A 27,619-nucleotide genomic window follows, 5' to 3' on the forward strand; every position below is an offset into this window, starting at 1 on the left:
CGCCCCCGAGGCCTTCATGGTGCTCCACCTGAGGATGAGGGTGGTGGAAGAGCAAACCAGCGCGCTGGTGCGAGACCTGGAGGCACTCGGCGTCGATGGGCAGAGGTATGGAGGAAGCAGGGGTAAGCTCTTTCCTTCTTGGGGAGCTCACGCTTGTCTTGATTTTCCACGTCTTGTTCCTCTTTGCACCCATTTGCTATGCTTTGCTCTTCTCTCTGTGAGGGACGTGGTATCAGCAGAGTTGGCGAGAACGGGCTACAGCAACCCGGGGTCACAGGAGACCTTCCAGCCGTATGAAACATGGTTTCTAATCTCATCACATCTGTAATGCATATGTGCAATGTCAGGTAGGTATGCACACACAGAGTAGGTCAGTTTTTTCTCCTTTTCAGCCTCGATCGTTTCCACTCAAAGACCTCAGGAATGCCTGCTAGTCACCCAGCCATTAGCCCTGTGCAGGCCAGGGTAGCATTTGTGGGAGAAAATACACTGTGGAGAAACTGTGAAACACTGGTGAATCGAATGTGTCGGTTAGAGAGTGTTGTACAGACACTGAAATTAAACATCTTCCGGCTGCAGACAGAAAAGGAACTGAATCCAAAGCATGCAGGTAGTCAAAGAGTTGGGTTTTTGACCACTTTGATTGTTGTCCCTCCCTATGCTTTTTCTGTCAATGGAAGTTTTTTGCCTTTTCCTTGTGGCAGCCCAGTTGGAGCAGCGCCTGAATGCAGTCCATGAGGAGCATTTGCAAGAAATGAAGATTGTACAGCAAGAAGCAATGAAGTTGCGCCAACACCTAAGTGATATGAAAGAGGCTGAAGAAAGGGCAAAAGAAGAAGTTCAGAGACTGAGTACTGCTTTGGAGATTACAACTGCATCCAAGGTACAAAAGATTATGATCTTCTTATAGTTTCAAGTATTAACAGACTTGTGTTTAAGTACATTCATCTATGACATAGTTAAACAGAAAGTATACTCAGCTGGAAAAAGGAGTTTATGATATATTGTTGGCAGTAAGAGCAAACACTTTTGATAGTGAGAATCTATGCTTCCATCAATTAAAAAAAAAAAAAGCAAATAAAGAATAAAAATATTTGAGATTTGTAATTCTCTCATCTTGGTGACTTAAGTTCATCCTAGCTTTCATGCGTAGAGTTCTCAATAGCTTTTCTGTTTTTCCAGGAACTTTAATTTCTCTGGTATTTCAGTCTTACACTTTTATTACTACCTCCCGTGAAGAGAACTTCAATGGAGTATGTCACTCAATCTGATTAATTGTAGTAAAGAATGCATTGCTTGTTAGTGCTTGCACTCTTATATTTAGTGCTTCAGAATAGAGAACATCAGACTGGAGATAGAAATCAAGTTCTAGGTGTTAGTGTGACAGCTGCATTTTATAATACCTATTGCTTTTGCAATAGTTACGAACATGAAAGGATAAAAATATCTGTGCCTTTCATCTTTTTTAGATGGGTGTAGTGATTGCAGCTGAGGAACTGAGGAACACAAAACAGAAAATTAACTGTAGACTTCAGGAGGTAAGTACAAGAGCAAGGAGCTTAATGGGAGGCTGAATTTGCCAAGTATTATTTATAGATTTAAAGAAGACACTTAAATGCTATTCTGGGTGCAATTTTGGAAGGTGCACAACCTAAAGGAACCTGCTAGCCATGCTTATAACTAAATACCCAGACAGAACACCTTTCGTATATGATCTCGAAGTATTTGTTCAATCTACTTAATTAGATCTGGCTCAGAAAATTATTATTTTTTCTAGTTAACAGAACAGCTGTCCCAGGAGATCAGCCTGCGGGAGTCTTTGGAGGAATCCCAAGCAACTGTGATGTGTCATATACAGGATATGGAAACAACGGTAGAAGCAGAACGGAAGCAGGTTTGAGAAACTTTCAGTCTTTTGTATCTCTTTTCATTTTCTCATCTGGGAGGAAGAGCAAGAACTTGAATGTCGTTCCTAGAAACCAGTTAAACCACTTTATCACTACAACATTTTGTACAAATGTTGATCAGAAGAGATCGAAGTTCCTGCTCAAAGTAGTAGTATCACGAACACTGGATTGGGGCAGTGGTAGTTTTGTCTAGCAGCGTTCAAGGACTGTGATTCCATGGCTGGTTTAGGTATTTTTTTATAGCGCTGCAGTAATGTTCCAGTTAATGGAATGTTTCTTCTAGCATCCAATCTGAACGCTCCAAGCTTAAATGTGGGACCATTGCCCCTTCTTAAATCATTCAGTGCAACTGAAAAGAGTTTGACTTCATAATCTTTGTAACTACCTCTTGGATTTGTGGGCCACAACTGAATCCTGACTTAATGTCTTCTTCACCACGCTAAACAAGCCTCTTTATAATTGAGGTACTGATAAATAGGTAGAAATAAATAGAAAATGCAATAAATATTCTGTTGAGATTGGGAGTAAGAATGTTTTCTCCATTAATTGTCATGATGACAAAGCTAGATTTTTGTTCTCAGCTGTATTTGTATTATCTAGCTATTTTGGAGTGTGGGGAGGGGCCGTAGTTCATGGTAGAAATGAACTGGCTTACACGTAATCCAAATAAACAAAACCAATCCTCCTCTCTGCATGTGGACACACACACAAGCCATATGCAGTCACCCTAACACTTCTGCATTCATAGCAACAGTTTAGTAAGGATAAAAGAAAGCGAGTAGCAAAGTATCAAAACTTGAATAACTAACAGTTTGGGTTGTTTTCAATTTTTTGATGATCATCAAAGTCTCTTTGTTCCTGAAACATGCAAAGTTCTATTAGAAATTACTAGGTTTTTTTCCTACATGCCTTTTATTGTCTTTGTATTCTTCTACAGCAGAAGTGGAAAAATGACAGATACATTATTGAACTATATGAATTATACATCACGTGAGAAGCAAAGGCTTAGTTTAATTCATCTGTCAATTTCTGATGGGTATAGTTGACCCTGTGGTATATTTGTTAGTGTTAAAACAAAAAAAATTCCTCACAAAATTGCACGAGACAGACTTTTTAAGTGCCTTGAGCGTTGCATTCACCTTCATCTTTTAACTCTTGATCTTTTCTGTAGTCTCTAATTGTGAAAACTTGTTAGTTTCTGCGTGTCATATAAAGATGATTGTAAGCACACATATATTGGTTACATATAGAAACTGAGTTGCCATAAAAGTCTTCTGCATAAGATTGGGACAAGTAGAAAGAGAAGAGATACTGGTGAGGCTATATCTTTTCCAGTTAGATCAACTTTTCGGGCTCTGAAATTCGCTTAGGTTTGCCTGACTGAATTCTGCATCTTAAACAATAATCTGTGGTATCACTGCAGGTACAGATATTACAGCAGGACTGCCAAGAGTTGCGTAAAGATGTCCAGCTCGCCCGAGTTAGGCTGCAAGAGGAGGAGGAAAGAACTGCCCAACTGGAGCAACAGTGCACACAACTGAAAGCTGAGCTGGGTATGACAATGGGTTCTTGTCATATCTTTTTAGCCCTTCTCTCACTGCTTCCACAGTGAGAGGAAACAAGCTCTTGGGTCCTCTAGACCTGTGGCAGGTGTATCAGTCAACAAGAATGGAGGGCAGCTTAAGAGGTGATGAAATATTAAGTCCTTTAGTTTGTACGTGATATTTCTAAAGCCTCTTCTTACCAAGAGGAAACTGACAACAGGGGTAATCAGCTTAATGAATACACAACAATAATATGAAAAGATTCCATAGGCATAAATTCTTTTCAAAGGAGACTCATCTAGCATGTAACCATTAATGCATGGTTCCTGAACTGATGTGCAAGTAGAATGCCCATTGCTATTGAGTCTTTTTGCATCTGATTAAAAAAATGTGCTCTATTAAACATCAGTATAAGGACAAGCCTGTAGTTGATCTCATTTAGATTCCCAGTATATTGATGTGAAAGCAGCTGCTTATAAGGGAGCTAAGTGGCATTTAATGCACTGCAGGGTAGGGGGAAGGTCTATATTCTCAAAATTAAAGGTAAATGTTCCTGACCTAAAGTCTATTCCTTATTTCCAAATAACTCACAGTAACCATGCCTAAATCCTACCATAATCATTGTTCTTGTGACCCTTCCCTCAGGACCTATTTCAGATTTCTAGCTACTCCTTTTACAGAAGTTTTCCTGTTTCCCATATGTTTTGTTTGTTATTCTGTGAACCACACATGCCATAATTAAACCATAGCTCACAAAAGGCAGTCAGTGTTTCTGCATAAGGCATGGCAAGAGGAGAGAAACTTGTCATGTTGTGGCAGAGCTGGGTGAATGGGGGATAATGATGGCAAAAGCATTCTTTCCTTCAGAACAAATGCAAATGACAAATTTAAATGACACGTACAAATTTTCTTTAGTTCTGTGTCAACTAATCCTGCTTTTTCCCTTTGTTAATTGAATGAACTTTTAAGTGATCCTTTGATAATACTTTGGATGTCATAATATTTTTGGCTAGATTTCCCTCCCTACCCCGCTCATGCTGAATTGTCTCTTGTTGTCTTCCTTCTTTTACAGTATGTTATACACCACAGCAGAATAAAAGGCTAGCTATTATAGGCAGGTTGATTCAAGTTCAAACAAAAATGCTTCTGCTTTTAGACGTGTATATTTTACTCAGGGATCTAACTACTGTTCTTTGTCAATGCACAAAACTTGTAAAGTTGCATACGGGCTGTGGGTTATAGTCAGGACAAATCAGTTGCTTGCACACTAGACAGCTGAATAAGAGACAGGGTTATTTGATTTCCTCAAGCAATCACAGAAGTGGTATGTGTAGGAGACTGGCACGATGGCATGCTTAATTTTAAAATTAAATAAATTATAATTTATGGAATCAATTTTAAAAACTAATTTTTCTGAAATATTGAAGTTACCAAGAAGGGTGTTAAAAACCAACACATATGTAGAAGTCTTACCTGTTTTTGGCATATTCAGTAACTTAGCTAAACTCAAACATTAAATCAAAATGTCACCTTTTAAAATTACCCCACAGATAACAAAGCGTGTCCTGACATTCTTTTCTATTTTTAGACTCCAGGAACTGTATCATTTCCCAGCTTGGTGAAGAAGCAAAAGTAAGTTTTAAACAAGTATTGGTGAAGAAAATAGCTAAATAAAGATCAGAACAGCTTATATGGAACCTTTCAAATGCCCCACACTTCAGAGGCAGAATTTCTACGTGAACAAATGCCAAATGTGACCAAGGCTATAACCATTGAATACCTTATTTTATTATTTTACCAGTTTGGGTTTGCCCTACTTATTTTTTAAAAGATTAACTTGTATTCCACTGAAATGTCAAAACAGTGATATGAATGCCTGCCTTGCAAAGCTAGAACTGACCACAAAACACAGTTGTAGCACAAGTATTGCATACAAAGGAGACAAATAGATGGAGTGGTGATTAATGCTACAGAAAACTCAGGACCTTGGTCAACGGGGTACTAAATGGGCGAAGAGGTATGCTTACTGCCTGTGTATGCTGTCTCCTCTGAAAGAGTAAGTTTCAGTGAAGATGAGGTAAAAGTTCAGCTTAGACGTGGAGTCTTACAGCGCTGGCACAGGATCCCTTCAATTGTGAATTGTACCACTTCTGGCAGGGAGATCTTTTATGTTCAGAAGTGTTGAGATTACTCATTGTGGAGACTAATAAGTTTAAGCTCAGAAGTATATGAAGGCACCCTCAACTTTCAAAGCTAAGTTGGAGCAGGTAGAGCTTTGGGTACATTTCACAAAGAGGCTTGTACTACAAGATCCACGTCTGGTGCTTGCAAGAGCACGTAGCCATGTGACAATAGCTTAAAGGAGATAGACAAGTATGAAACAAAGACTTGATAATTGTGAAGTGCCTGACTAAATGACATTTAAATTTTTTCTCAATGGGTGTTCTGTTTTATTGCCCCTTAGAATGCACAGCTGTCCTTTAGCAAACAACACAAAGAGAATCTGCAACTTCAGTCTAAAATGACTGCCCTGCGAGAAACAGCAGAGAAGGTACAGGTAATAAGAATAGCTACTCTTGTTTTTAAAATGGAAATAAAATATAACAAAATAAGTGATTACAGTGAGAAATTATTATACATTTACTGGGAAGCCTCAGATGCAGGTCAGGAGACAAAGTTTAGTGCCCTCGGGTAATGTGGGCTAATGAACAACTTCCAGTAAAGGAATTCAATCACTTTCATAGGTAACTGTCCCAGATTTCCCCCCCTTAAGGCTGGAAGATTTTCTTCCCAGTACTTACTTTGAATCGACTTTTTTTGAAAGTGTCTTTTTCAGGGGCCAGGACATGCAGAACTACTGCTGCTCCCTCTTCTGTCTACCCTTGAAGTAGTACATTTATATTCCTTTGCAATTTTAGATTCTACATGAGTGTGTTTCTATTAATGATTCAAATACGGAGTACCCACTTGGCTAAAGTTTCCTCTATCTTTTGGGACAAAAGGTTTACTTCAGTATATTCTAAAAAAATTTATTTATTCTACTTTCTCTCTTTTTAGAACATATTTTATAAAACATTTTTCTATTTTTTTCCCTTTACCCCCCCCCCCTCAACAGATACTTATTTATTGAGTGGTGTTCACTGGTAATGGGATTTGGATATGCCTTCCACAGAAAGTTCCTTTTTTCTTTGGTTATCTACAATGATTCAGCTATGAAATTAGTAGCAGTCCATTTTTTGATTTTTGCCTTCTTTGCCTTAGAAACATTACCTTTTTTCTGGACTTCAAAACTAGTAAATTATTATGCTTGAGTTTAAACTGTGTAGTTTAAACTATGTTCCCTTTTTTCCTCCCTTTACTTTAAACTTTTTTTGCCTTCTTTGCCTTAGAAACATTACCTTTTTTCTGGACTTCAAAACTAGTAAATTATTATGCTTGAGTTTAAACTGTGTAGTTTAAACTATGTTCCCTTTTTTCCTCCCTTTACTTTAAACTTTTAACAGCTTGGAATAAGTCTACCATAAATTGGGACTACCTGAACAAATATTTTTGACACTTTCTACCTAAAATAGATTTTTCCACATCTGCAAGAGATTTTTTAAAAGTTTCTGACAGCCTACTGTGCAGAAAAAAAAAAAAAACAAAACCAAAACACTGAAAACTTGTTTGTCCTCCTCCTATCTAACCAGGTCCTTAATGACCACTTAAGCCAGCAATGCTTAGAGCTCACCACCGCACTCCAAAATGTTGCCATGGAGAATGCTAAACTCATTTCAGATCATCAGACCATACTTAAGGTATGTAGCCTACTATTAGAGTCCAAGGAAGTTGTCTGCAGCTCAGACGTTAGACAACAGACTAATTCCTAATACTGATAATCTGTGGGAATACAGTAAATTACTTCACATATAGCAATGGAATTTCTATAAAGGTGGTGATAAAAAAGTGTTAGTGTCCTCCTTTGGCAAAGATTTATTTTCAGTACAGAAGAAAAAAGTCATATGTTATGGAGAAAGAGTGTAAATATGATAATACTATTTATAGAAACATCCTGTAACAGCCACTGAGAAAGAGGAACGTAGGAATTAATGGGCCTTGTAAGTACTGCAAATGCAGAAGCTGAGTGGAAGTAATAAGGGTCTGAGATGAAATACATATACAAAAGCTAGGCAAGGCGAACTCAGTTTTGACACCCTATTCAAGAAGCAGCGCATCACAATATGCAGAGCTATAGGGATGATGTGGGACCTCGACAAATTAACAGCTTTGTGAATTAATTACTCGTCCCTCATCATTCTGATGTTGGGTAATTGCCTGGATAATTTTTCCCCTTTAGGCAGAACAAGAAAAGACTCGTAAGCTGCAAGAGCAAGACTCGCTTCTGAATGCTGCCCATGCTAACTTTCTGGGAGAGCTGCAGAGTGTGCAGCACGAGAGGGCTCAGCTTCAAAGAGAGCTGTGAGGAATTTTCTAGTCTGCCGCGTCTGTCTCACCACCTTGATTTCTGCTTCTCTAGCACTTGTTACTTATTAACACAGAAAGGCCAGTTTGGTATTTAATATGGAGGCCATCTTCTGTCCTTCGGTTGTGCTAGAGCTCCAGCTTGGCTGCTTTGTCTTTCTCTAGGGAGGCCTTGCGTACAGAGCATGGCAAATACAGGCAGAAAGCAAGCCTTGCTGAGGAGACAGCAACCACACAGAGACAGCTTTTGGAATGCACGGTTGCTAGACTGCAAGGTGAACTGGAGACAGCTTTGCAAGAGAAAGGATATCTGCTGGCAGAAAAGGAAGATCTTGAGCAGGAGGTATAGAACACTTATTCTTGAAGGCTGCTTTCAGACCCACATCACTAGAGTTCTTACTCTTTCATACCAGTTTTGCTTGCAGAATAATTATTTTTTGTTACTGCAGTGGAAAGTGTGACACGCTCTCCCCTTTCCCACTATGCTTATATTTTGACTTGTAATGTCTTCTCTCTGAAGGATGAAGAGGGAGGGAAGGTAGGGCAGCTCTGCAGATTACTGTTTCTGAACTTTGGAGTTCACTTGCAACCTTCAGATCAACTGTTCTGAAGATGTGTAGTGTTTCTATGAATCTGGACGTTTTCAGGTGACAATGATTTCACATTTCTTTTGACAGATAAGAACAACAGCAAATGAAACAATACAGGAAAGGAACAAATTGCAAGTAGAAAAAACAGAGAATGAGGTATCTGGTAATATATATGGCCGTTCTTTAAATTTAGTGTTGTCTTTCTCTAAGTTTTCCTTTCATTTTGCTTACCCTCTACTAAATTATTTCTAAATAATGTGATATTTACCATAGCCATATTGTTCACTTTGATGTTTGATTATTTTATTTTTTTTTTTAATCTATATGGATGTGTCCTTTAGAGCACCAACCGTACTGCTACCTACACAAGACTGTTTCTAGTAATAAGTTTGTTATGCTGCTATGGCAAATGAGAAATAATTTTGAGCTTCTCCTACCTGTTTTACCTGTGTAGCTTACTTGGCCATATGCATCGCCTGGAAAAGGAAAAGTAGCGTTTGTGGTATAAATGAGAAATTTCTTAGTGTTGTGACTGAACTCAGCATGACTATTTCACTGTTGTGGAAGAGCTCTCTGAAACGGGAGAGACTATACCTAATCCATATGTAGTGCTGAGGTTTTGTGATATTCATGTATTGTGACTGGAAATCTTGAAGTGGTATGACTAGAGTTGGATTTTCTTTTTCATAGGTAGAAATGGTTTCAATGAAATTCACTTTGCAAACACTAGAGGAAAAGAACAAGAGGCTATTGGATCACTTGGCCACACTAGTACATGAGCAGGTAAACTCTAATAAAGTAGATAACATGACCTGACTGATAAGTAACTGTAGCAGGAATCAAGGTGCTCTTTAAAGTAATCTGTATGTTATGGAGACTGACTGACCAAATTAAGGAATCCAAATGGGGAAAAGATGAAAACAAAAGTATAAGATACCTCAAATATTACTACATCTTTTTAGATGTCTGTGTGGGATGAGCTAAGAAGACTATATAGAGCTGAAGATATTGGACATCTAAGTATGTCATTAAAATCCTATGACTCATTTTCTAGTACAGGTATACAGCTTGTATATCTGTACATATATATTCAGCTTACGTGCATTGGGAAGGTATTAACAACAGTTTGATGCCCTTTGTGAAAAAAATTTGCACTTGGGACCTCATTCCCATATTTAACTTATTCCCATTCCATTAGTTCTCACTACTGTCAGTCACCTGGATCAGGATACTTGACCAGTTCCAGAAGAGTTGAGTAACAGCTCAGTAACACTGCTACCAGTGCTTTTACAATGTTGGATGTAATGACCAGTTGTATATGCTGGAGATCCTAAAAACACTTAGCTGCTGATAAGATCCTAACAACACGATGCTAAAGAAGAATTAACTGAAACATCTTTTGCATGTTTGTTATATGATAATCAAAGTTACATTTCTACAGTAGTTAGTCTGGAACGTATGGGTATCTTTTTCTGTTTAACACAGAACTCCTTTGGCAGTCATCAGTTAAAGAACTTGAATCAATAGAGCATTCAAAACCTTAAAAAGTTGCCTGATTTTAAATTTTTTTTGTATTCTTTACCGTGTTTCTACGTTATTTTAATTCTGTCCATGACTTCTCATTCTTCTAGCTCTTTTTGCTTCTCTGTTCCCTGTTGTCAAAGGTTTCTTTCTCCATTCTTCTCTCCATTTCTGTGCTTCTAGGACAGTGGCTGCCTTGTGGCTATCTGGAAGGCTGTACCAATTTGAGCAGTTCTTCCTAGAGATTAAGCTGTCTTGGAGGAATTTATGCCATTTGGATATTTTTATATTTTTTTAAAAAAATCTGTTTTAGTGTTTCACCTAATTGAAAACTTATACCTGAAACAACAGAGGAAAGTTAAAATACTCAGGACACTGAACACTTTTTTTTGTTGTTGTTGCTGTTTACCCTGTTTTTCCTACGGAATGGTGACATCTGCTCCTTTTTCTTCAGTATGCCCAGCAGCAGGTGCAGCAGGTGCTAGCAGAGCTGACTGACAGCAAGAATAAACTGATCTGTGACAAAGGAAAACTTCAGGTACCTCTCAGCATCCTATTTGTCAACTCAAAAGGGAAACTCGGTTTTTATGTTCATCTAAGATAAGGTTGTTTAACTTTAGTTCTTCAGTACTTAATTTGGAGGGAAGTGTTTATTTGTGTATTGTGTCAAGCACATATATTAAGAGAGTTCTGTATCAAAATCCTCTTCGATCATGCTCATACTGCCTTTGGGTGACAAGATGCTATTGATGTAGCATCTCTACAATTTGTGATAATTAAGTTGCTTAATGTAAGAAAATAGCAGAATGGCTAGGAACCACCAGAGGGCATTAAAACAAAACATATGGGTAGAAAATTGGTTGAAAGATTAGAAACATGGAAAACTTTATAAAAACTACAATTAATAATGAGGCATGCAAACCACAGTGGTGAGCAAAAATAAACAGCATATGTAAGCTTGCTTAAGCAGAAGTTAGCTAGACAGTAAATGAGGTGCTGAAAGTAAAGCTTTTACTTCAGTGTGACCTGTGTCATAGACTTTGGGACAGAGGTGCAGATTCCTGAGTTTCTTTCAAAAACAGCACAGAACGTGTAGTGATTATTAGAGAGCAAGAAAGCTTCATTTATGCAATAGTCCTAGGTCGTACTTAGATTAAAACAAGATGAATTCTAATCTGGAATTATTTCTATGGAAGGGTAAGTTAGAAGCGATTCACTTGCTGCTTTTCCTGCTATGGGACTCAGGGAAAAGAAAACATTTGTTGTTGGCAGAGAGACATTGTCATATCACTCTGCTTCTGTGTTCCAGTTAAGATAATGCTTTTCCATTTCTGCACTAAAAGAAAGTTGAGCTATTTTGCCACATCTCTCTTCTTAAGGCTGAAGTACAGAAGCTGGAGGAAGAGCTGTAAATGCACGTTTAGATAATGTCGAGCTTTGTGTCTTGCATAGAGACCAAATACACTCAGGTGAAACAGAACTTTGAGAACTTACACCTCAGAATTAGTGTCAGACTAACTAATGCTTTGTAGCCATTAGAAATCAGATTCAACACACTTTTTCCTGAAGAACAGAGCGTATGTCTAATGCTAACTGTATCATTCTAGGCTGCAGCTGGAAGCAGAACCTGATTTTGTCAAAACAAACATGAGAACTATGGAAGCTCAGCTAACAGGGCTGGTTTTCGTGCAAATTGATTGCATGTATTCAGGCTAGAAAACACACAGTTTACAGGCTTATAAAGATAGTCCTCAGAATTCATTATTATTTTCCAGGAAGAGAACGAATAGATGCAGATAATACTTGTCTAGCTGTATTGCTGGGAGGCAGATAGTTACTCTGCTTCAGTCTGTTCACTCAGTCTTAACACACCTCTTCTCTGTACTTCTGTGTATTATCCTGGGCAGTGAAATCAAGCTTGTAGGTATAAGACTGTGAAGTGGACTCTGCTCTGTCATGAGTTTTTAAGCTGTAAGTTCAAGTAACTGCATTGAGACTTCTGTTCACAAGCAAGAATGAACTTGTAACAGTAAATGCTCTTTACAGACTCCCTTGCTTTTCAGACACCAGAGCAATCTTGTAATCATTTTGAGTTGGAAAACTAAAGAGGCAAAAGTGACAAACTGTCAATCATATCTATAATCTCAATCTAGAAACTAGACAGAAGATGTAACCATGTTTAGGACGCTTTCCTGGAACACGGGAGGTCCTATTTTTGCCTTCTGTCTCCAGAAAGCAAAATGACTCAACGTTTCTCCATCATAGATGATGGTCCATCAGTCAAAGGCAGTTGGCTATTATGTTGATGATTGGTATCCACGAGCTGAATGCTTTTGGGAGAGTGGAAACACCAATTCTGTTGGTTTGTGGATATAGAGAACTAGCTGTAGAAAGGTCTCACAGCTGGAGCAGACCAGAGGGGTGCTCAGAACCAGGGGACTCTGCTGGCTCTGTGGAGCTATGACAACGGCTGACATCACGGACTTCTAATGAAGTTCCGGTCAGCACTGCATCTTGCTGCTGCCACTTTGGATAACGTGCTGTGGAAAGTATCACAGAAGAGAACTTAAATATCTTCCTGAAGTGATGCAGACTTAGGAATAAGGTGTAGCATCCACTTCTGCTCCAGTGAATAGATGTTTTGGAGAGTGTTTTTGGTACTCGTATCTTCACCGCCTCCAAGGGCTGACTGATTTTTTGGCAGGAATGGCACCAAAAAGGAAAAAATCCCCAGCAAGGTCTTGGCAGCAGAAGTTTCCTGATCATAATACTAGGTCAGCTGCAGGCTCAAGAGAAGAAACTGTGAAATCTGATTTACGTGATTGTGCTCACTGCTCTACTTTACATCGAGTTCATTTGGAACAAAATGAACGGTCAAGGAACTCTGCGTCTGAATGTGGAGATAGTCCTAGGGTCAGCCAGAGGATTCTGTTAAGTGCTATAAAGAACATGGGAGAAAAACTGGAGAATATAATTGACATTCTCACTCCAAGAAGGTCTTTGAAAACTGGATGGTCTACTGAGACCAATGAAGGAGACACTAATGTGAGTGACGATCATGAAATGCAAGTTAAAATGATGGTTAATTTCGGTTGACTAATTGATGACAATGAAGAAATGGCTGAAAATTAACAGGGACCAAAACCTTTGGTTGTTTTTTGTTTTAAAGAGATGCAGATGAAAACTTAGGCTAAGCAACATTGCAGCCAACAACCGGTTTTGACTAAAAACCCAGCTTCATGTATCTGTGGCTCTTGCTGAAGCCTGGGTACAAAGAGTTCAGAAGCATTGGAACTCTCAGTTAAAACACCCACAAAAAAACCCCAAGAACACCACCACACGTTCGGCTTGGGCTTAGACAGGGGGTAGAACAAAGGTTATGTAATTAGAGGAAGCTATTGCCATGTTCAGAAACATTGGATACTCTTGGCACTGCTGCAAGCATGCAGGTTACTTATAACAGAATCCTTTAACAAAACTAATAGATGACTGATTTGCCTGCTCCTTTTCCTAATGATTTCTTGTACTTCAGATGGCAAACTTGCAGCACCAGCTGGACGCAGCAAAGGGTGATAACAATAAGGCGACATCCATGTTGGAGAACGTGTTAGCTTCTCATAACAAGATGCAAGCAGCTCTGGATGCGATACAAACTGAGCTGGGACACAAGGACACTGAAATAAGCAACGTCAGAAAAGAGAAGTAAGTGAAACAGATACTGTTTCTGTGGTCTTAGCAGTGGGGTTGATACAGATACAATTGAAGAGTGGCATCTTCCCCATGGTTCTGGCTAATAAGCTGTAGGACAAGTTTGAAAAGTTTCTATATCCTTTCCTGCAACACTGAAACGGTACTAGTGAACCAAGTACACCAAGTGCTTGTAGCCAACTCTGCAAGCTTGGCAGGCGTTGTGCATCTTGGGGAAAGTAGGTAAAAAACAATTTAACTTCAGTGACAGACAAAACTTAATATGGTGACTGTATTGAACCAAACTGTGAGATGGTCACCTCTTCAGAAGAGATGTGCACAAATTGACTTAACGCATGTTAATCATATGCATCCAATTTCCATTTTCAGGACCCAGACTCAACAAAAAATACAGAGGTTAGAAACAGAATTGGAAAATTGCCAAGCCAAACTGGTTGCCATGGGAAGGCAACACAGCAGCCAGGTAGAGACCATATTTTTCCATAGTAACAGCCACCACTGCATGTTTGGTGTTGAGCGAAGTGTTCTTTTTCTGAATACAGTATGGTGTGATACATTCATGTGAATCAGTGCAAAAATATTCTATCAACTTTTGGCTGTGGAGCAGGAAAATCATTATCCAAGTGTTGAAGGAGGGAAGCATCACCTCTCTAAAGAAAAATTCCTTGGCATGGGTGAAGGTTTTACAGTCTGCAGCTGGATACATAATATGAACAGAGATCTCAGAAGTTTACATAGCCTTTATTTTTTTCTTATTAGAATGGAGGGGAAAAGAGTCCAAGCAATTCCTTTCATCTCTCCTCATAATACTTAGTGTCAAAAGGATTACCTCACAACCCAAACGCACTCACTATTGGCAAAGAACAGGGTTTTTTTTCCAAGAAAGTCATGTCTATATGACAAGTTGTTCTGACCCTTCTGACTAAGCCAGTCAATGGATTGGAATTGTAAGGATTCCCATCTAGATGCCTGTGCTTAGGACACTTGTAATCAGACAGTTGGTGAACCCAGTGTTACTTCCTGTAAGTTGATACTGACTGGGAAGGAAAAAAATATTCCATTCTAAGTTTTTTCATATGGGTAAATATAAATCTGATTTGTTGTTACTGCACAGGTGGAACTACTTTGTAAGGCACTAGAAACTGCTAGAGCGGACAACAACAAACTTGTTTGTCATTTGGAAGAAGTTCTGCAGGTCAATAATAACCTGCAAAACAAGCTGATCCAAACTCAATGGGAACTGAAAAGTAAAGAAACAGAGCATCAACAGCTGATGGTCTGCAGGTAAGACCAGATTCACGATGTTACACTTGAGGAGAAACATTACTGTGCACTAACATCAGAGTTTTATGGCTTTATTCATCTATCAATATCAGCATTGACTGTATGCTGAGCCAGCAGCACAATAAAGATAGATTCATGCAGAGCTATAGAAATGGGCTCTTTCACTCGTTCCCATAATGACTGTTTGGCCTACTCTGCTGTACTGAGCAACTGCTTACCCACAGTCATTATGGCACCTCTACAACAGCTTTTTCCATGAGGATAGCAGATTTTCACTTCCACTTTGAAGTGGCGTGCAGTAGCTGTAGCAAGGAGAACACAGGATAGCTGTTTAAGTTCCCTACCCAAAACTGAACGCTAGTAAGTAAAACCTCAAACTAACTGTAGGTGCAGTCTGAATCTACTCATTATCCTTTGTCTCAACAGGCTTAGCCATTTAATTTTCTGTGGGAAATTAAGTTGTCCTATTTTTTTTTTTCCCCAAAAAGTCTATTTACCTTGTATAGCTATTTTGAACCTCCTTTTAAATAAATGGAGTATGAAATAGCAGAAGACATTCCAATCCTTGAACAGTAGCGGTGCAGAGAGGTATCCAAGGCAAAAGTATTTACAATGGAATTGTCTTTCCTTATCTTGTATTTAAAAAATAAAGCATATTAAATATAAATGTGAATTCTTGATTTGTTTCTTCTTTTTAAAGGGAACAGTTAATGGAAAAAGTCAAGACTGAGGAAAAGATGTATGCTGAACGCTTAAAGTCTTTGAAGAAGCAGTTTCAAACTGAGCAAGAGGCTTCCAGGAAAGCTGCCTGTCAAGAATCTGTTGAGGTTAGAAGAGATAGAATTAGAAGATTTCAGTGAATGATTTCCAGAAGAGTTCTGTTTTACAATTTTCCAACAGAACAAGAGCAGCTCATGACAAATACTTGTCTCCTTTTCCATTCATCATGGAGTTGTCCATCACATGTATATAACAAACAGAATTGTATCATGTGGTGGACAGACATTTTAGTGGCCATGCATATCTGTGCTCTCTTAACTTTTTCAAGTACCACTCTATATCCCTCCACACTATATACCTTATTGTACATAAGATCTAGACATTGATATTGGTCATTCAGTGACTTCAGGGGGATAATCTGGAGTAGTATAGCAATCTTCAGGGATAAAATACTGGTTTAGAAGTCTGCTTTGTTTCTTGGGGGCTGGATCATAGGATCATAAGGCTCAGCATAAAATTACTATTACTCAGATCCCATCATTCACTTTTTTCCCTTTGTTAGAAGGGTATTAAAGTCAAAACACCAGGTGCTGTAGCATACTTCAGATACAGCAAATCAATTGGGTGTGCTCGTTAATTGTTGCATAGAATGAACTAACTCTTACAGTTAATGTGAACTCACTTTTTCCTCTTTCCCCTAGGTAAAGAAATCCCTTGAAGAATCCTCCTCCAAATTGGCTGAAGTTTCCCATGCTAACAGGGAGCTGCAGCAGAAAGTTACAGAGCTGAAAAAGTCTTTGCCCAGTTACACGGAAAAGCTAAAAAGCGAAAAAGCTCAAGTTAGACAATGCCTGGCCTGTAAAGCTAACACAGAAAGGGTAAAGGTATGCACACATTTGTCAATAAAGACAGATGTCCTAGTTGAGAAATCCTCCTTTTTTCTCCCACTGAGGACTGCTGTTGATCCTTTGTGGTGGAGCTAGACTTGAAAAGAAAACTAACTCTGGACTCAAATTCTGAACAGAAGATGAATGGATCAATAACAGCTACAGTGATTGTGTGGCTTCTCCTGTTGTCCCTCCCGCCCATATTAAATATTAGATTTTTACAGTAGCATTTGTCATCTTTATAATTTTGTAGATATAGCCTATTTAATTATTGATTGGGCCAGATGTTGCTTGTGTAGCGATTAGTCCCTTTCCATCCTTTATAGCCATAGAAATTACAGTTCAACTGGAACCTGATCCCAAATGAGGATCTAGACTCCTTTGCAACTCTGCCACCTGCTTGTTCTTGTTCCCTTTTCCCCGGTGGGGCATGGGTTCTCTTAACTTCAGTCTCATAGGGCAAGAAATAAGGACACAATGTGCAGAAATAGCTCCCATGTAACAGCCAGTGAGCCTGAAAAATTCCTGAAGTTTTGTTTCTCTTAACGATTTCCAGGAGACTGAATCTGAACTGAGGAAAATGGAAGCAATAAAAGAGGAGTATCAGAAGAAGAATTATGAACAAGTGAGTTTGCGTGACCAGTTTCCTGAAGAGACTGAGCTGCTAAGGTGTTTTTGGAATTTCATTCTTGTGTTGTCTTCAGTCACAGGACATCCTGAAACTTGTGTCAGCGTTGAAGAGTGTGCAGAGCGAGATGGAAGTGTTGAAAAACCAACATGAAGTGCAAGTGCAGAACAGGCAGCTGGAGACCCAGCTGGAAGCGGAGAGAAGGCAAAGGCAGCAGCTGGAAAACGAATGTCAGGTAAAGTGCTAACAGCATGACAAAGTGGTGAGGCACCCGTGGAAGCATTTTTGTGCAAAATCTAGGGGGTTGTAGAAGAGGTAGTAGAAAGACTTTATGAACTCAGTCAAAAGATACTCCTATAAATCTTACTCTGTCTGCTCCAGAAAGCCCGAGTAAAAACTTAACATACATTCACTATATGTCTAACTTTAGAGAGAGACAGGTTGTGGTTGTTTTTTTTTTAAATTACAGAACTCTAAGCTATTTACAATAAAGATTGGAGAGTCCTTCTGTTACATTGCAATTTTTTATTTGTGCCATGAAAAAACTGTATAGAAGTTAATTTCTTTTTCTACCTAGAAACTGGAAAAAACAGTCAAATATCTAAAGAAATATAAGGAGGAGACAGAAAAGAAATTGAAGGAAGCCAGCATAGAGTCAGAACAGGTGAGACTAGTCAGCATTACAATAATAATTCATTGAATGTAACAAGATAGTATTTCAGCACATGCACCAAGTAACCCTTTCAATCTCAGGTCTAGGTCTCTGGGGAAGACTGAGGTGCATCCTTGGCCTTTTCAACTGAGTGACACTTATCAGAACATTTAAAAAAAAAAAAAGTTTTTATCTTTTCTGTGAATCACTTCAATTTACTGGGACTTTTAAGAAGAGCTTTTGTCCCCCACAGCCTATTGTTTTTATCAGGCTCAGCATAACTATGTTAACCAACCAAAAGTGTTGTGGCCAAGTAGATTGTCCCCCCTGAGCTGCTCTTGTGTCACTCTACGTGACATCATGCAAAACCACATTTCCCACCCACCCTCCTGCCCCAAGAAGTTATTTGTTCTTGCATCACCTCATCCTTGCACCACTGTACCACAATATCCAAATAGGTTGCATGGATTACTGTAGTAGTTTGGGGTGAAAATCTAGGGGGTTAGATGTTTTATAGGGTATTAACCTGCATAAAGTAAAATAAAAAAGTAATAGAGGTGCCCCAGCCTGAGGTCTTACATGCTGCTTACCAGTCCGAGTACTGTTCTGTGATTAGAAAGAGACCTTAATAGCAAGAGAGTATTTTTCTACAGCATTCTTCAGGCAGAGTTAGTCTTCTGTCATCTTTTTCAAGAGTTCGTGGTACTCTGCATCCATTTTTTACTCCCCTTCTTCCCAACGCCTCTGTATTTTACACTGTGTTGGAGACCTATGTTGACTTCATTACGTTCTAAGCGAGGGGCAACTCTCCGATACATCCTTTTCACTGCACTGGAAGGGGGCATCGTGGAGAGCTCCTACCCCTACGGACAGGAAAAGGCTGAGTTGTATTCTGTTCTGCCCCTTCTTGCACAGAGCTCAAGAACTGGAACACCACATGCATTAACTGTTATCTCAGCCGTTCTCATTACACTGTTTTCCCTAGATCACAACTAGCCTAGAAGAAGCTCAGCGTTGGTTCAAGTCTAAGTTTGACAGCCTGAAGGTAGAAGTTGTGAAAAACCACCAGCCAAAGAACCCTGAAGAGCTCCAAAAAGGAGATAAAGAAAGCAAGCACATTCATTTCAAAGGGGGAAGCAAAGAAAATATGTGGGAGAAGTATTTGGTAACTCATTATCAGTCAGAATTTCAGTTTCCTAAACTTTCTTTTGTAGTTCCATACACAGGGGTAGAAAACAGACGCCTCTTCTAGTTTAGTTTGTTTTCTCCTCTTTTGCCACAGGACATATTTAAACATCAGAGTATTACAGGTACAAGATAGCTTCAAGGAACTGTTTCTCTTAGAAAAGTTTTGTTGCACATACTTCATGTTTTGTTGATGCTCATTAACCAAATACTTGCCTGAAAGCTAACAACTAGTATATTTTCTTCCCTGCATTCACTTCTGTTTCAGTGGTTCTCCATCCCCTCCTTTTAGAGATACCCTTTCAGAAGCTGTGCTTACCTTGTTTGTGTAGATTCATCAGCCTTCTCCGTAATTGATAGTTCTTATGCAGCTGTGTAATTAGCTTTTTAGAGATGTATGTATTAAACTTCTAAAACTTTAATCTCTTCTTTAGTAATGGCAAAGATTCCCCAGTCATCAGCTTCATAAAACTTTTCATCTCTTCCCAGCAGAAAAAGCCAGAAGAGCTTCCCGCGCACACCTCCCGGGACAGCAGGGCAAGGACCCAACACCTCCCAGCTGACCAGCAGGGAGGCCCACGTGAGCTGGGCAGGAAATGAGCTCACTCGACTGGGTGATTCCCAGCCCAGGGAGAGCATCACCTGCTGCCTGCAGACTCCCTGCTAGCACCCAGCTGCTGGAAGAATCGGGAACTTCACTTGATCTGACATAGATCTGTCTGTGTCAGTGTCACTGCGAAGGCCTTGCAAATAAGTAGTGCTCACAGGACATCCATATATAGGGGACGTAGGAATGGTTGTTTAAATTATAAACTCCGATTTGAATTAACTCATACCTCTCACCTTGTCTTTTTGACTCAGGTGCTTTGCATTGTGAGGCTGAAATTAGCAAAACTACTATTTATAGCAAAACGGTTATTCTTTAATTATCATTACTGTAAACTATATGCTGTTGATATGCTACATCTTTGCTTTCATCCCTTTTCTTTTACCAGCCTTAGACTAAGGCCTGGCAGGTGCTATCAAAACAGATCTCCAGCTGGTTTGCAGAGGGTTCAGGTGAATTGCTGAAAACCGAGTCATGTGTCTGTGGCTGGATGCTGACGTGACTGGGACAGGGAGGAACTGGCAGGACTGGCTGCTTCTAACGTAGGTGATATCTGGGTCATGAGAGAACATAAGCCTTGGGCTATTTTAGGAGCATATAAGGAATGCATTAGGTGTGTGATGTTAAACCACACATCATCTTACCTTCATAAGAATTAGTGGAATTAGTTCAACCTGTCCTACTGTGGAACAACACACTGGGGAATGAGTAGTTGAAGCAGGTGACTTATGTCATATGTTGAAGATGATTATAACATGGACAGTTTTCATGGTTGTTCAACTAAGGATCAGTTCATCTTCATCCTGGCTCACTCTTCCACATGGTTTCAATACAACCTAGCTTCAGTACAGGTGGTGTTGCACTTGGGTCTGCTTCAGCAGAGCTGTTTGCAAACTCCTCTGTGATCAGTGGTACTGTTGATTTCTATGGGATCTATTCATGTTATTTGTAATGCTTGTTTGGTGGGGAGGGAAGTCTTGCATCCCTCAGGAGCCTAGGAGTAGCCGGAGGATGTGCTGGAATTAGTTCGTTCTGCTCCTTCAGAAATTTGATCCTAAACTACAACTTACAATAGGACTCTGGATTAATTCCTGGTGACCTGAGCCTCTCCTCCTTGAAGCAAACAGCTCTTCTATGGAACAAGGGGTGGCTGTGCATGCTATTAAAGCTAATGCACAGCTAAGCTTTATTAAATCATGCTGCTTAAAAGCAGGCCTGTGCAACATGTCTTTAGATTCATCCCAGTCAAGCTGGTTCCTTCAGAAATCAATTGGCATCTATTCCACACCTGCTCCCTAAAGCTGCTGAGGTGGCTTAGCATAAGCTGTGCCTCTCTACCACCACAGTGCCCTCAGGCAAACAGCCATCAAAACTGTAATCTAGTTTTGCTTGCTGTGAATTCAAACTGTAATCACAGCTGAGAAACAGTCCTCTCAAGTGGCACTTGCCATTTAACACTTTTGTTTATGTTGAATGCTTAAGTGGGCTGCCTAACAAGGGACAAATGATTGTGACCTCTGCCTGCGCAAAAGGACAAAGCATAGGGCAGCTGTGTTTGTGTGAAGTGCAGGTCGGTAGGGGAACAGCACCAACCACCCCTTTGCAGGAGTTTTTACCAACATATGGTACACCTCAAGGGCTGGTTCTTCACCCCTCCCTTATCCCAGAATCCCCTGCTCTCTCCAGGGCCATGCACCTGCAGTTAGTTTGTATACTGAAATGCAAAGTCTGATTATATAGCTGCGGCCATTAAATTTGGTACAAGTACACAACAGACAAGAACATGTTATTTTCTTTAAACACAGTAATTTCAATAAAGGTGTAGTAATCTAACACAGCTGCTACCTGCAGGATCAATAATTGAGGTCTACAGTGCCAGCCTTTCCCCTGGCTTGGTAGCTGCTAAGCCTCTCTTAGTTGTAGTAACATTTGCAGTATTTAAAAATAAATTTTCTAAGCAGCAAAAAGGTTGGTTGCTTTATTTCCTGTCAAGCTGTGGCCTTCAGCAAATGTGGATAGCAAACAGCTTTCTACACTTGTCAATGCTGGTATCGGGTAAGCACAACTGAAAAGGTATGATTCAGTTAACCAGTAGATGCTTTTATGAGCAGTCTTTTAAGTATGCCTTGAGTTAGTGTTTTATAAAAGTAGCTCTTCAGCTATAACCAGCTAACAAAATTATCGTGGTTAAACCAAGTAGTTTGATATGTCATGTGTTTTACTGAAACTTATTTATTCTCTTAGTAAGGCTTGAGGAATATTCCCAACATGCTGACAGGTGAGGCTGGCATCGATTTTAGTATTCTTTCCCTCATAGTCTCTTGTTCTCAGCGATTTATGAAAGCTTTCCCAAAATTTCATGGCTGGATTTCAAGCTTTTCCTGACTCGCTGTTTGTTCCCACACATTCCAAGGTCAGGTTGGAGGAGGCTCTGAGCTACCTGATCTAGTTGAAGATGTTCCTGCTCATTGAAAGGGAAGGTGGACTAGATCACCTTTAAAGGTCCCTTCCAACCCAAAGTATTCTGATTTTACGTTTCAGTAGAATAGTCCTTACAGTGAAGGATAATTATGAAAGGTGCTGAGTTAATCTCCCTCAGTCTTACTTTCTTGTGAGCATACTTAAAACAAGCGACAGCCACGTAAGCCATATAGCGCATGCCAAAATAAATCCCATACACATGCTCATACCCCAAGAAATATCTGTGTTTCAAACTCAATCCCCTGTGTACCCTCACATAAAATACAATGATGAAATGTGCAGTACATGTTCACAACTTCATCGTTTGAAAAAGAATTCCAAAGTAAAGGCACTTTATTAGCAATATTGCAAGTGAAATGTGGTTTAAAACTTACCTGATTATTGGACAGTACAGCTGTGGCTACATACTAAAAACCTGAATTATCATATGTATTTTTTTTGTACGCAGCTCATGTTCTGTGCTTTGCTTTTCCTTAAGCAGGTCAGTTCACATGGGCTGTGCATGTTTAAATTTCTTTTTATTGGGGATCTTACATTGCTACAGCGCCTATGTTGTCTCCTGCTTTGTCTGAAGTCTTGTCTAGTCTAATTTGTTACTGCTGCACCATTACAATATAACATATCTATCATATTGTGTGAAAGAGAAATCTAAGTAAAAGACAATTTATCTCATAACCATGAATGCAATTGGATATAGCTAAGGAAAAAAAATCTATCTTCATATATAGTTTCATTCCACAAGCATTTGAGAAAGCTCTAGATAATTGGCATTGAGACAAGTAGTACCTCTTCCTTCCAGATGCTCAAAATTGTTTAGAACATCCTTTCAGAACACTATTTGCTAGCAGTATGAATCTTCCAGTCCATATTGACTGGGTTTAATTAAATGCAAGTTTCTGTTATTTGGTGCTTGAAAACAATCTAGAAAGCAGTTTAAAAGTCATCAACTTTCAGACTGTATTTTTCCTTTCTATTTGTATGCTTGCTAAGAGTCACACCTCTTGGATTTAAAAACTACTTCAGAATTCTAGCAGCAGTAGGCATCAGAAATAAATGAAGTAATAGTAATGCCTTAATGTTGGTCAATTTTTAAGACAATTCTTAAAAAAAACCAAATCATAACCTTCCTCTATGTCAAGTCTATTTAAAAAAATGTACAAGCGATAGGATACTGAGTATTTCAGTCTCAGTTTTGGAAAAGAGTAATACAAAGGGAATGTGTGCACTGGATCTCTGCCTTCTGTTTTCTAAGCTCTAGTTCAGTGCTGAGGGCTGTATTTCCTGGAACATGAGCATTCACTGCAAGAAGAAAAAGAATCAATGGGGTTACAAGATGCAAAAGGCCAATAAAGAATAAGGGCAGCTTCAAGGGAAGAATTTTTACCCCAAGACGATGCAACAATACTATGCTTGTACATATGTTGTGAGTCAGCTCCAGGGCACACAGCAAACAGTTGACTATCATGTCAAAACCACTGCTGAGGTATCACAAAGAATGAGAAAAGAAATGGAGGTAAGGGAGGCATTCTCTCCCTTCTTCTACAGCTGATGACTACCCCAGGCTAACATAACTAAAGTGGTTATTTAATTTATAGTTCTGCAAACTTGGCATGGGGCTTGTATTTAGGCAGTGCTGCCAAGTACTATTTCCAAGTAAAACAGGCTGTACTTTTCCGAACTGGTGAGACTTTCTTGAGTGTTTGTCTCACCTTTGTGTTCTCACTATGGCCCAGCATATCTCTCGTTAAGTGGACATGCAATATAGTGTAAATTAATATTGAATTTGAGAGAAAATTGCCTTACCTTTAAAATTAGTCTTGGCAATTCCCCAAGACTTGTTTCTTAATCATTGATTGCAATTGTCTGAAGTAATTACAGAACGCAAATACATATAAAAGTGGGCTGAAAGCAAATAGCAGTAGTTAGCTGTGATACGGTAAGTAACAAGACTGGTTGGGAGGCAACAGCACAGTGTGCTTTCTATTCAGCAAACTACCTTGCTGAAAAATACTTTTTGGGCTTATTGTCCTCTAGCACATAATATATATCCATTTCTATATATACCTACAACTATATACTCTTTTTATTTAGGATAAAGCATTGCATCCTGCTTCTCTTGCTGGGGTGGAAGCAGCATGCTTCCACCAGCCTATGCCACTGTTCAACTGTCAGAAATAATTAAAAACCCAGATCATTTGCAACGTATGTTAGATAATAAGCTCTATGATATTATTATAGTAATTTCTGCTATAAGCTACTCAGTAGGATATATGGTGAGAATAAGTAAACATTATCATTAACTTCAGAATCTTTATTAACAAATTCAGAAGAAGAACAAAGGTCACAATGATTTCAGTAAAACAGAAATCAATCACCTTCAAATAGAACAGCTGCTGGGAATATAAACTCCCAGAAAATTCTGAATACTTAGGAACCTGAAATACTGAGTTCTCCATCCTCTAGGGATTAGTATGAGACAATTTCTTCTATATTATACTAATTTAAAAAGCACATTAAAAAACCCTCATCACCAGTGACTATGGCTCTTGAACGACCTCACTGGTAACTAGTTGTAATATTGCACCTTGTAGATCTTCCCTAAAAATCACCAACAAACCACACTGGGCTTCAGTTGTCACCATTTGATCCTATACACAAGACTGACTACCAGATTACAGAGCAATGTATCAAAGGAGAAGAGCTAATAACAGACACACTTGAGCATGTCAGCGTTGTACTCGGAACAGACAGTTTCCGTCCATACGTGATGCAGTTCAAATGTCAGAAGTAGAAAAAGTCCACAAAGCTATACATGGCACAAGCTCTGTCTCTGACCAGTTATAGAAGAAGTTGTACATAAAAGCAGTTTTCCCAGCACTGCATAATGCAGAGGTTAATACAAAGAGTATCAACTCCACCTGCCACAAACCTCCTCATACAACGGCGTAGGTATACAGCATCTTTTGAGCCATTCTAGTATTTCCACTGCTCTGATAAATAAGCGACAAGTTAAAGGCAGTATCTCTTCTCAAGTCTGTCTGATCAGTTTCTATTCCCTGTAAAAATAATGATTAAAAAAAGTTATCTATATGCAAATATAGTATAAAACTTGAAACACGAGTAGCAATTGCAGTGGAATCAAATCACACATTCATGGTTTATATAGACTTCCAGCTGTACAGAAACAAAAGTAGTAGTATTCCTTGTGCCCTCCCTCTAACGAATTTCCACATGTTGTTAATCACCAAAGAGTTATATAATTACATCCTCAAAAGATTAGCTGTAAATTAGATAGCCAGCTCATAAAACAGTAAAGTACTATTGCCTTTGTGTGCAAATTATTTGCTTCTACAGTCAGAACGTGAATGCTGCCTGTACCTTTTACATGGTCACAAGATCGATGCTTTGAACTCCCAGGACTGACCAACACCCATGTTTCTTACTTTCCCAACCCTTCCTGTTTTCTAAATGCACTTGTAAGTTTTCTCCCAACCCACACCAAAGCTAGGCAAAAACTTTCTCTCAGACCAGACTTGTAAATGCACGACACATCAATTAGGATGAGCTAATACAGATCAGTTAGAGCAAAGCCATGGTTCACATGCATTTACACATTTTTAATACCAGTTGATATTGCTCCAGCATGCTGGTTTATAGCATGGGTTAATACATAGAACTTCCAGTTATAACTTATTGTATGTAATATACGTAAAGTTCAGCTACTTATTCAGGTGAAGTTGTTTAGCAACCTTTTTTGCTGCTACTTCAGCCTATTGGTAAATCCTTCAAAATTCATATACATTTGAAATTGTGACAATTAGACTTGAGCTTCCAATGACAAGGAATTACAATACAAATTAAAGGAAACTCAACTACACAGATTTTTATATACCTATTTGAACTATGGCTGAGAAATTATTGACATTGACCTGACTTTATTCTCTGTATCTAACTTCCAAAGATACAGTACCTCTAAGGTGAGAGGGGGAAGTTCAAGTACTTTTTGGTAATAGTGGATTGCCAGGTGCAGTAATCCCAGCTGGTGAAGGCCACGGCCAAGGTTGTAAAAAGACTCTTGACATGGTCCACGCAGGTCCAAGTACCGGTGAAGGAAGGAGAATCCCTGTACGCAACACATATTATGCACATTTGTGAACGTTCCCTTTAAGAAGATGGCTGTAAAACATGCTGGAGAGCAGGTGTTTAAATATACCTATTTCAACTTTTGATCTATGCTTCCCCCCAAAACCCTTCAATGCAAGTTGAAGGCAAAAAATAAGTCACGTTTGATTGCTGAGACCATAAAAAGTGTGCTCTGTCAGTCTCACTGCCATTGATAACAATAAGTAGAACTTTTTAATAAATTGAACACAGTTATTTAGTATGGTGACTTATGGCACTAGCTCGTTAAATATATCAGAATGTATGTATGTGTTTATGTAAATACACACAGGTAAGACTGGTTCATATTCAGAAGAGCTGATCACCTTAAAGAACGTGCAGCCAAAGGACAGGCTACAGCAAGATCTTATTTTTTCTTTAAAAAGTCTTTAAAAGATAACCCTCCCCTGCTTTTCTTTTTTTTATTAAAGAGGAAAAAAAACCCAGACCTTCCTTCCCTTTCCTTCACTCTTTGCCTTGGACAGCGGCACGAAATGGTTTAATTCCACAACTTTTCAGAATTTGGCAAAATTCTCAACTCCATGAAGTACATATCAAATTATGATTTTTGGACTGCAAGCATATTCTTTTCTTGATCTTGTGCTCCATATAAATGTTTATTCCAATATCAGTTATTAAGGAAATGATCAGTATATAATTTTGTACGGTGGCCAAAAATAAACATCACTGCATAAGGGCATGAAAAATCCATATATCCTAAGCAGTAGGCGAGAGTTCACGTCCCTCTTGAAGCTAGGAGACACTTTACCGCCAAGTCTCCAGCAGAATTTGAAAGGAAACTCATACCCAGCAATTCCAGTGCTACCCTTTAAAAAATTTAAAGTCGAAGCACTCTGTGTTATACTTTCTTATTTTGCTTTTAGTTTAACATTAAAATATATGCTTATATATTTAAGTTACGTGACTAGCAGAATCCCAGGTGTACATAATTTCACTGCCAACCTTTGGCCAAATACCCGCTCCTCCTATGTGGCACACTGCGGTTCAGACAGAGGAGGAGGACCCAACAGGGACTATGTGCCTATTCAGGTGCTGACGTCCCAGAAGATGGAAACCAGGTCAATGCATAAAGTGACAGTGACCAGGCACCGGTGGAACAAACTAGTCTCATTTACACACTAACATGCTGTAAAGCAAGGCAAGTGATTTGTTTCGCATCCGTAGGATGTCACTGCCCACCAGCTTGGTATGTTATGGACTCTTCATGACTCCAGGTCTGTATGATGCTATAATGATGAATGGCATTAGACCAGAGCTACCTC

General features: G+C 39.1%; 2 protein-coding genes across 2 annotated transcripts in view; one reads left to right on the forward strand and one right to left on the reverse strand.

The window, feature by feature from the left end:
* The first annotated feature begins 34 nt into the window (after nt 1-34).
* On the forward strand, nt 35-19,154 carry CCDC150 (coiled-coil domain containing 150). Its single transcript, XM_009890226.1, has 24 exons — nt 35-105; nt 393-610; nt 705-883; nt 1,470-1,538; nt 1,778-1,894; nt 3,331-3,460; nt 5,040-5,083; nt 5,916-6,008; nt 7,141-7,248; nt 7,788-7,909; nt 8,078-8,255; nt 9,193-9,300; nt 10,478-10,561; nt 11,403-11,431; nt 12,798-13,068; nt 13,556-13,725; nt 14,101-14,194; nt 14,846-15,015; nt 15,716-15,842; nt 16,437-16,619; nt 17,179-17,247; nt 17,327-17,485; nt 17,828-17,914; nt 18,888-19,154. The coding sequence occupies exons 1-24, from the start codon at nt 35-37 to the stop codon at nt 19,152-19,154; spliced, it is 3,147 nt and encodes a 1,048-aa protein (XP_009888528.1).
* A 5,643-nt stretch (nt 19,155-24,797) lies between these two features.
* GTF3C3 (general transcription factor IIIC, polypeptide 3, 102kDa) overlaps nt 24,798-27,619 on the reverse strand; it is a 21,976-nt gene continuing 19,154 nt past the window's right edge. Inside the window, exons 17-19 of the mRNA XM_009890156.1 lie at nt 26,146-26,298; nt 24,893-25,231; nt 24,798-24,835 (exon numbers count right to left, since the gene is read on the reverse strand). Coding sequence (XP_009888458.1) covers nt 25,109-25,231; nt 26,146-26,298 — 276 coding nt within the window. The 3' untranslated portion in view covers nt 24,798-24,835; nt 24,893-25,108. The remainder of the gene's footprint in view (nt 24,836-24,892; nt 25,232-26,145; nt 26,299-27,619) is intronic.

The sequence above is a fragment of the Charadrius vociferus genome, unplaced genomic scaffold (assembly GCF_000708025.1).
Source record: "Charadrius vociferus isolate BGI_N301 unplaced genomic scaffold, ASM70802v2 scaffold147, whole genome shotgun sequence".
Classification (NCBI taxonomy): Eukaryota; Metazoa; Chordata; class Aves; order Charadriiformes; family Charadriidae; genus Charadrius; species Charadrius vociferus.

Coding starts and splice junctions, on each gene's coding strand:
- CCDC150 (XM_009890226.1), top strand. CDS start 35: ATGAGGGTGGTGGAAGAGCAAACCAGCGCGCTGGTGCGAGACCTGGAG. Junction 8,256..9,192: donor AGGAAGATCTTGAGCAGGAG/GTATAGAACACT, acceptor TCTTTTTCATAG/GTAGAAATGGTTTCAATGAA. Junction 13,069..13,555: donor CCAATGAAGGAGACACTAAT/GTGAGTGACGAT, acceptor CTTGTACTTCAG/ATGGCAAACTTGCAGCACCA.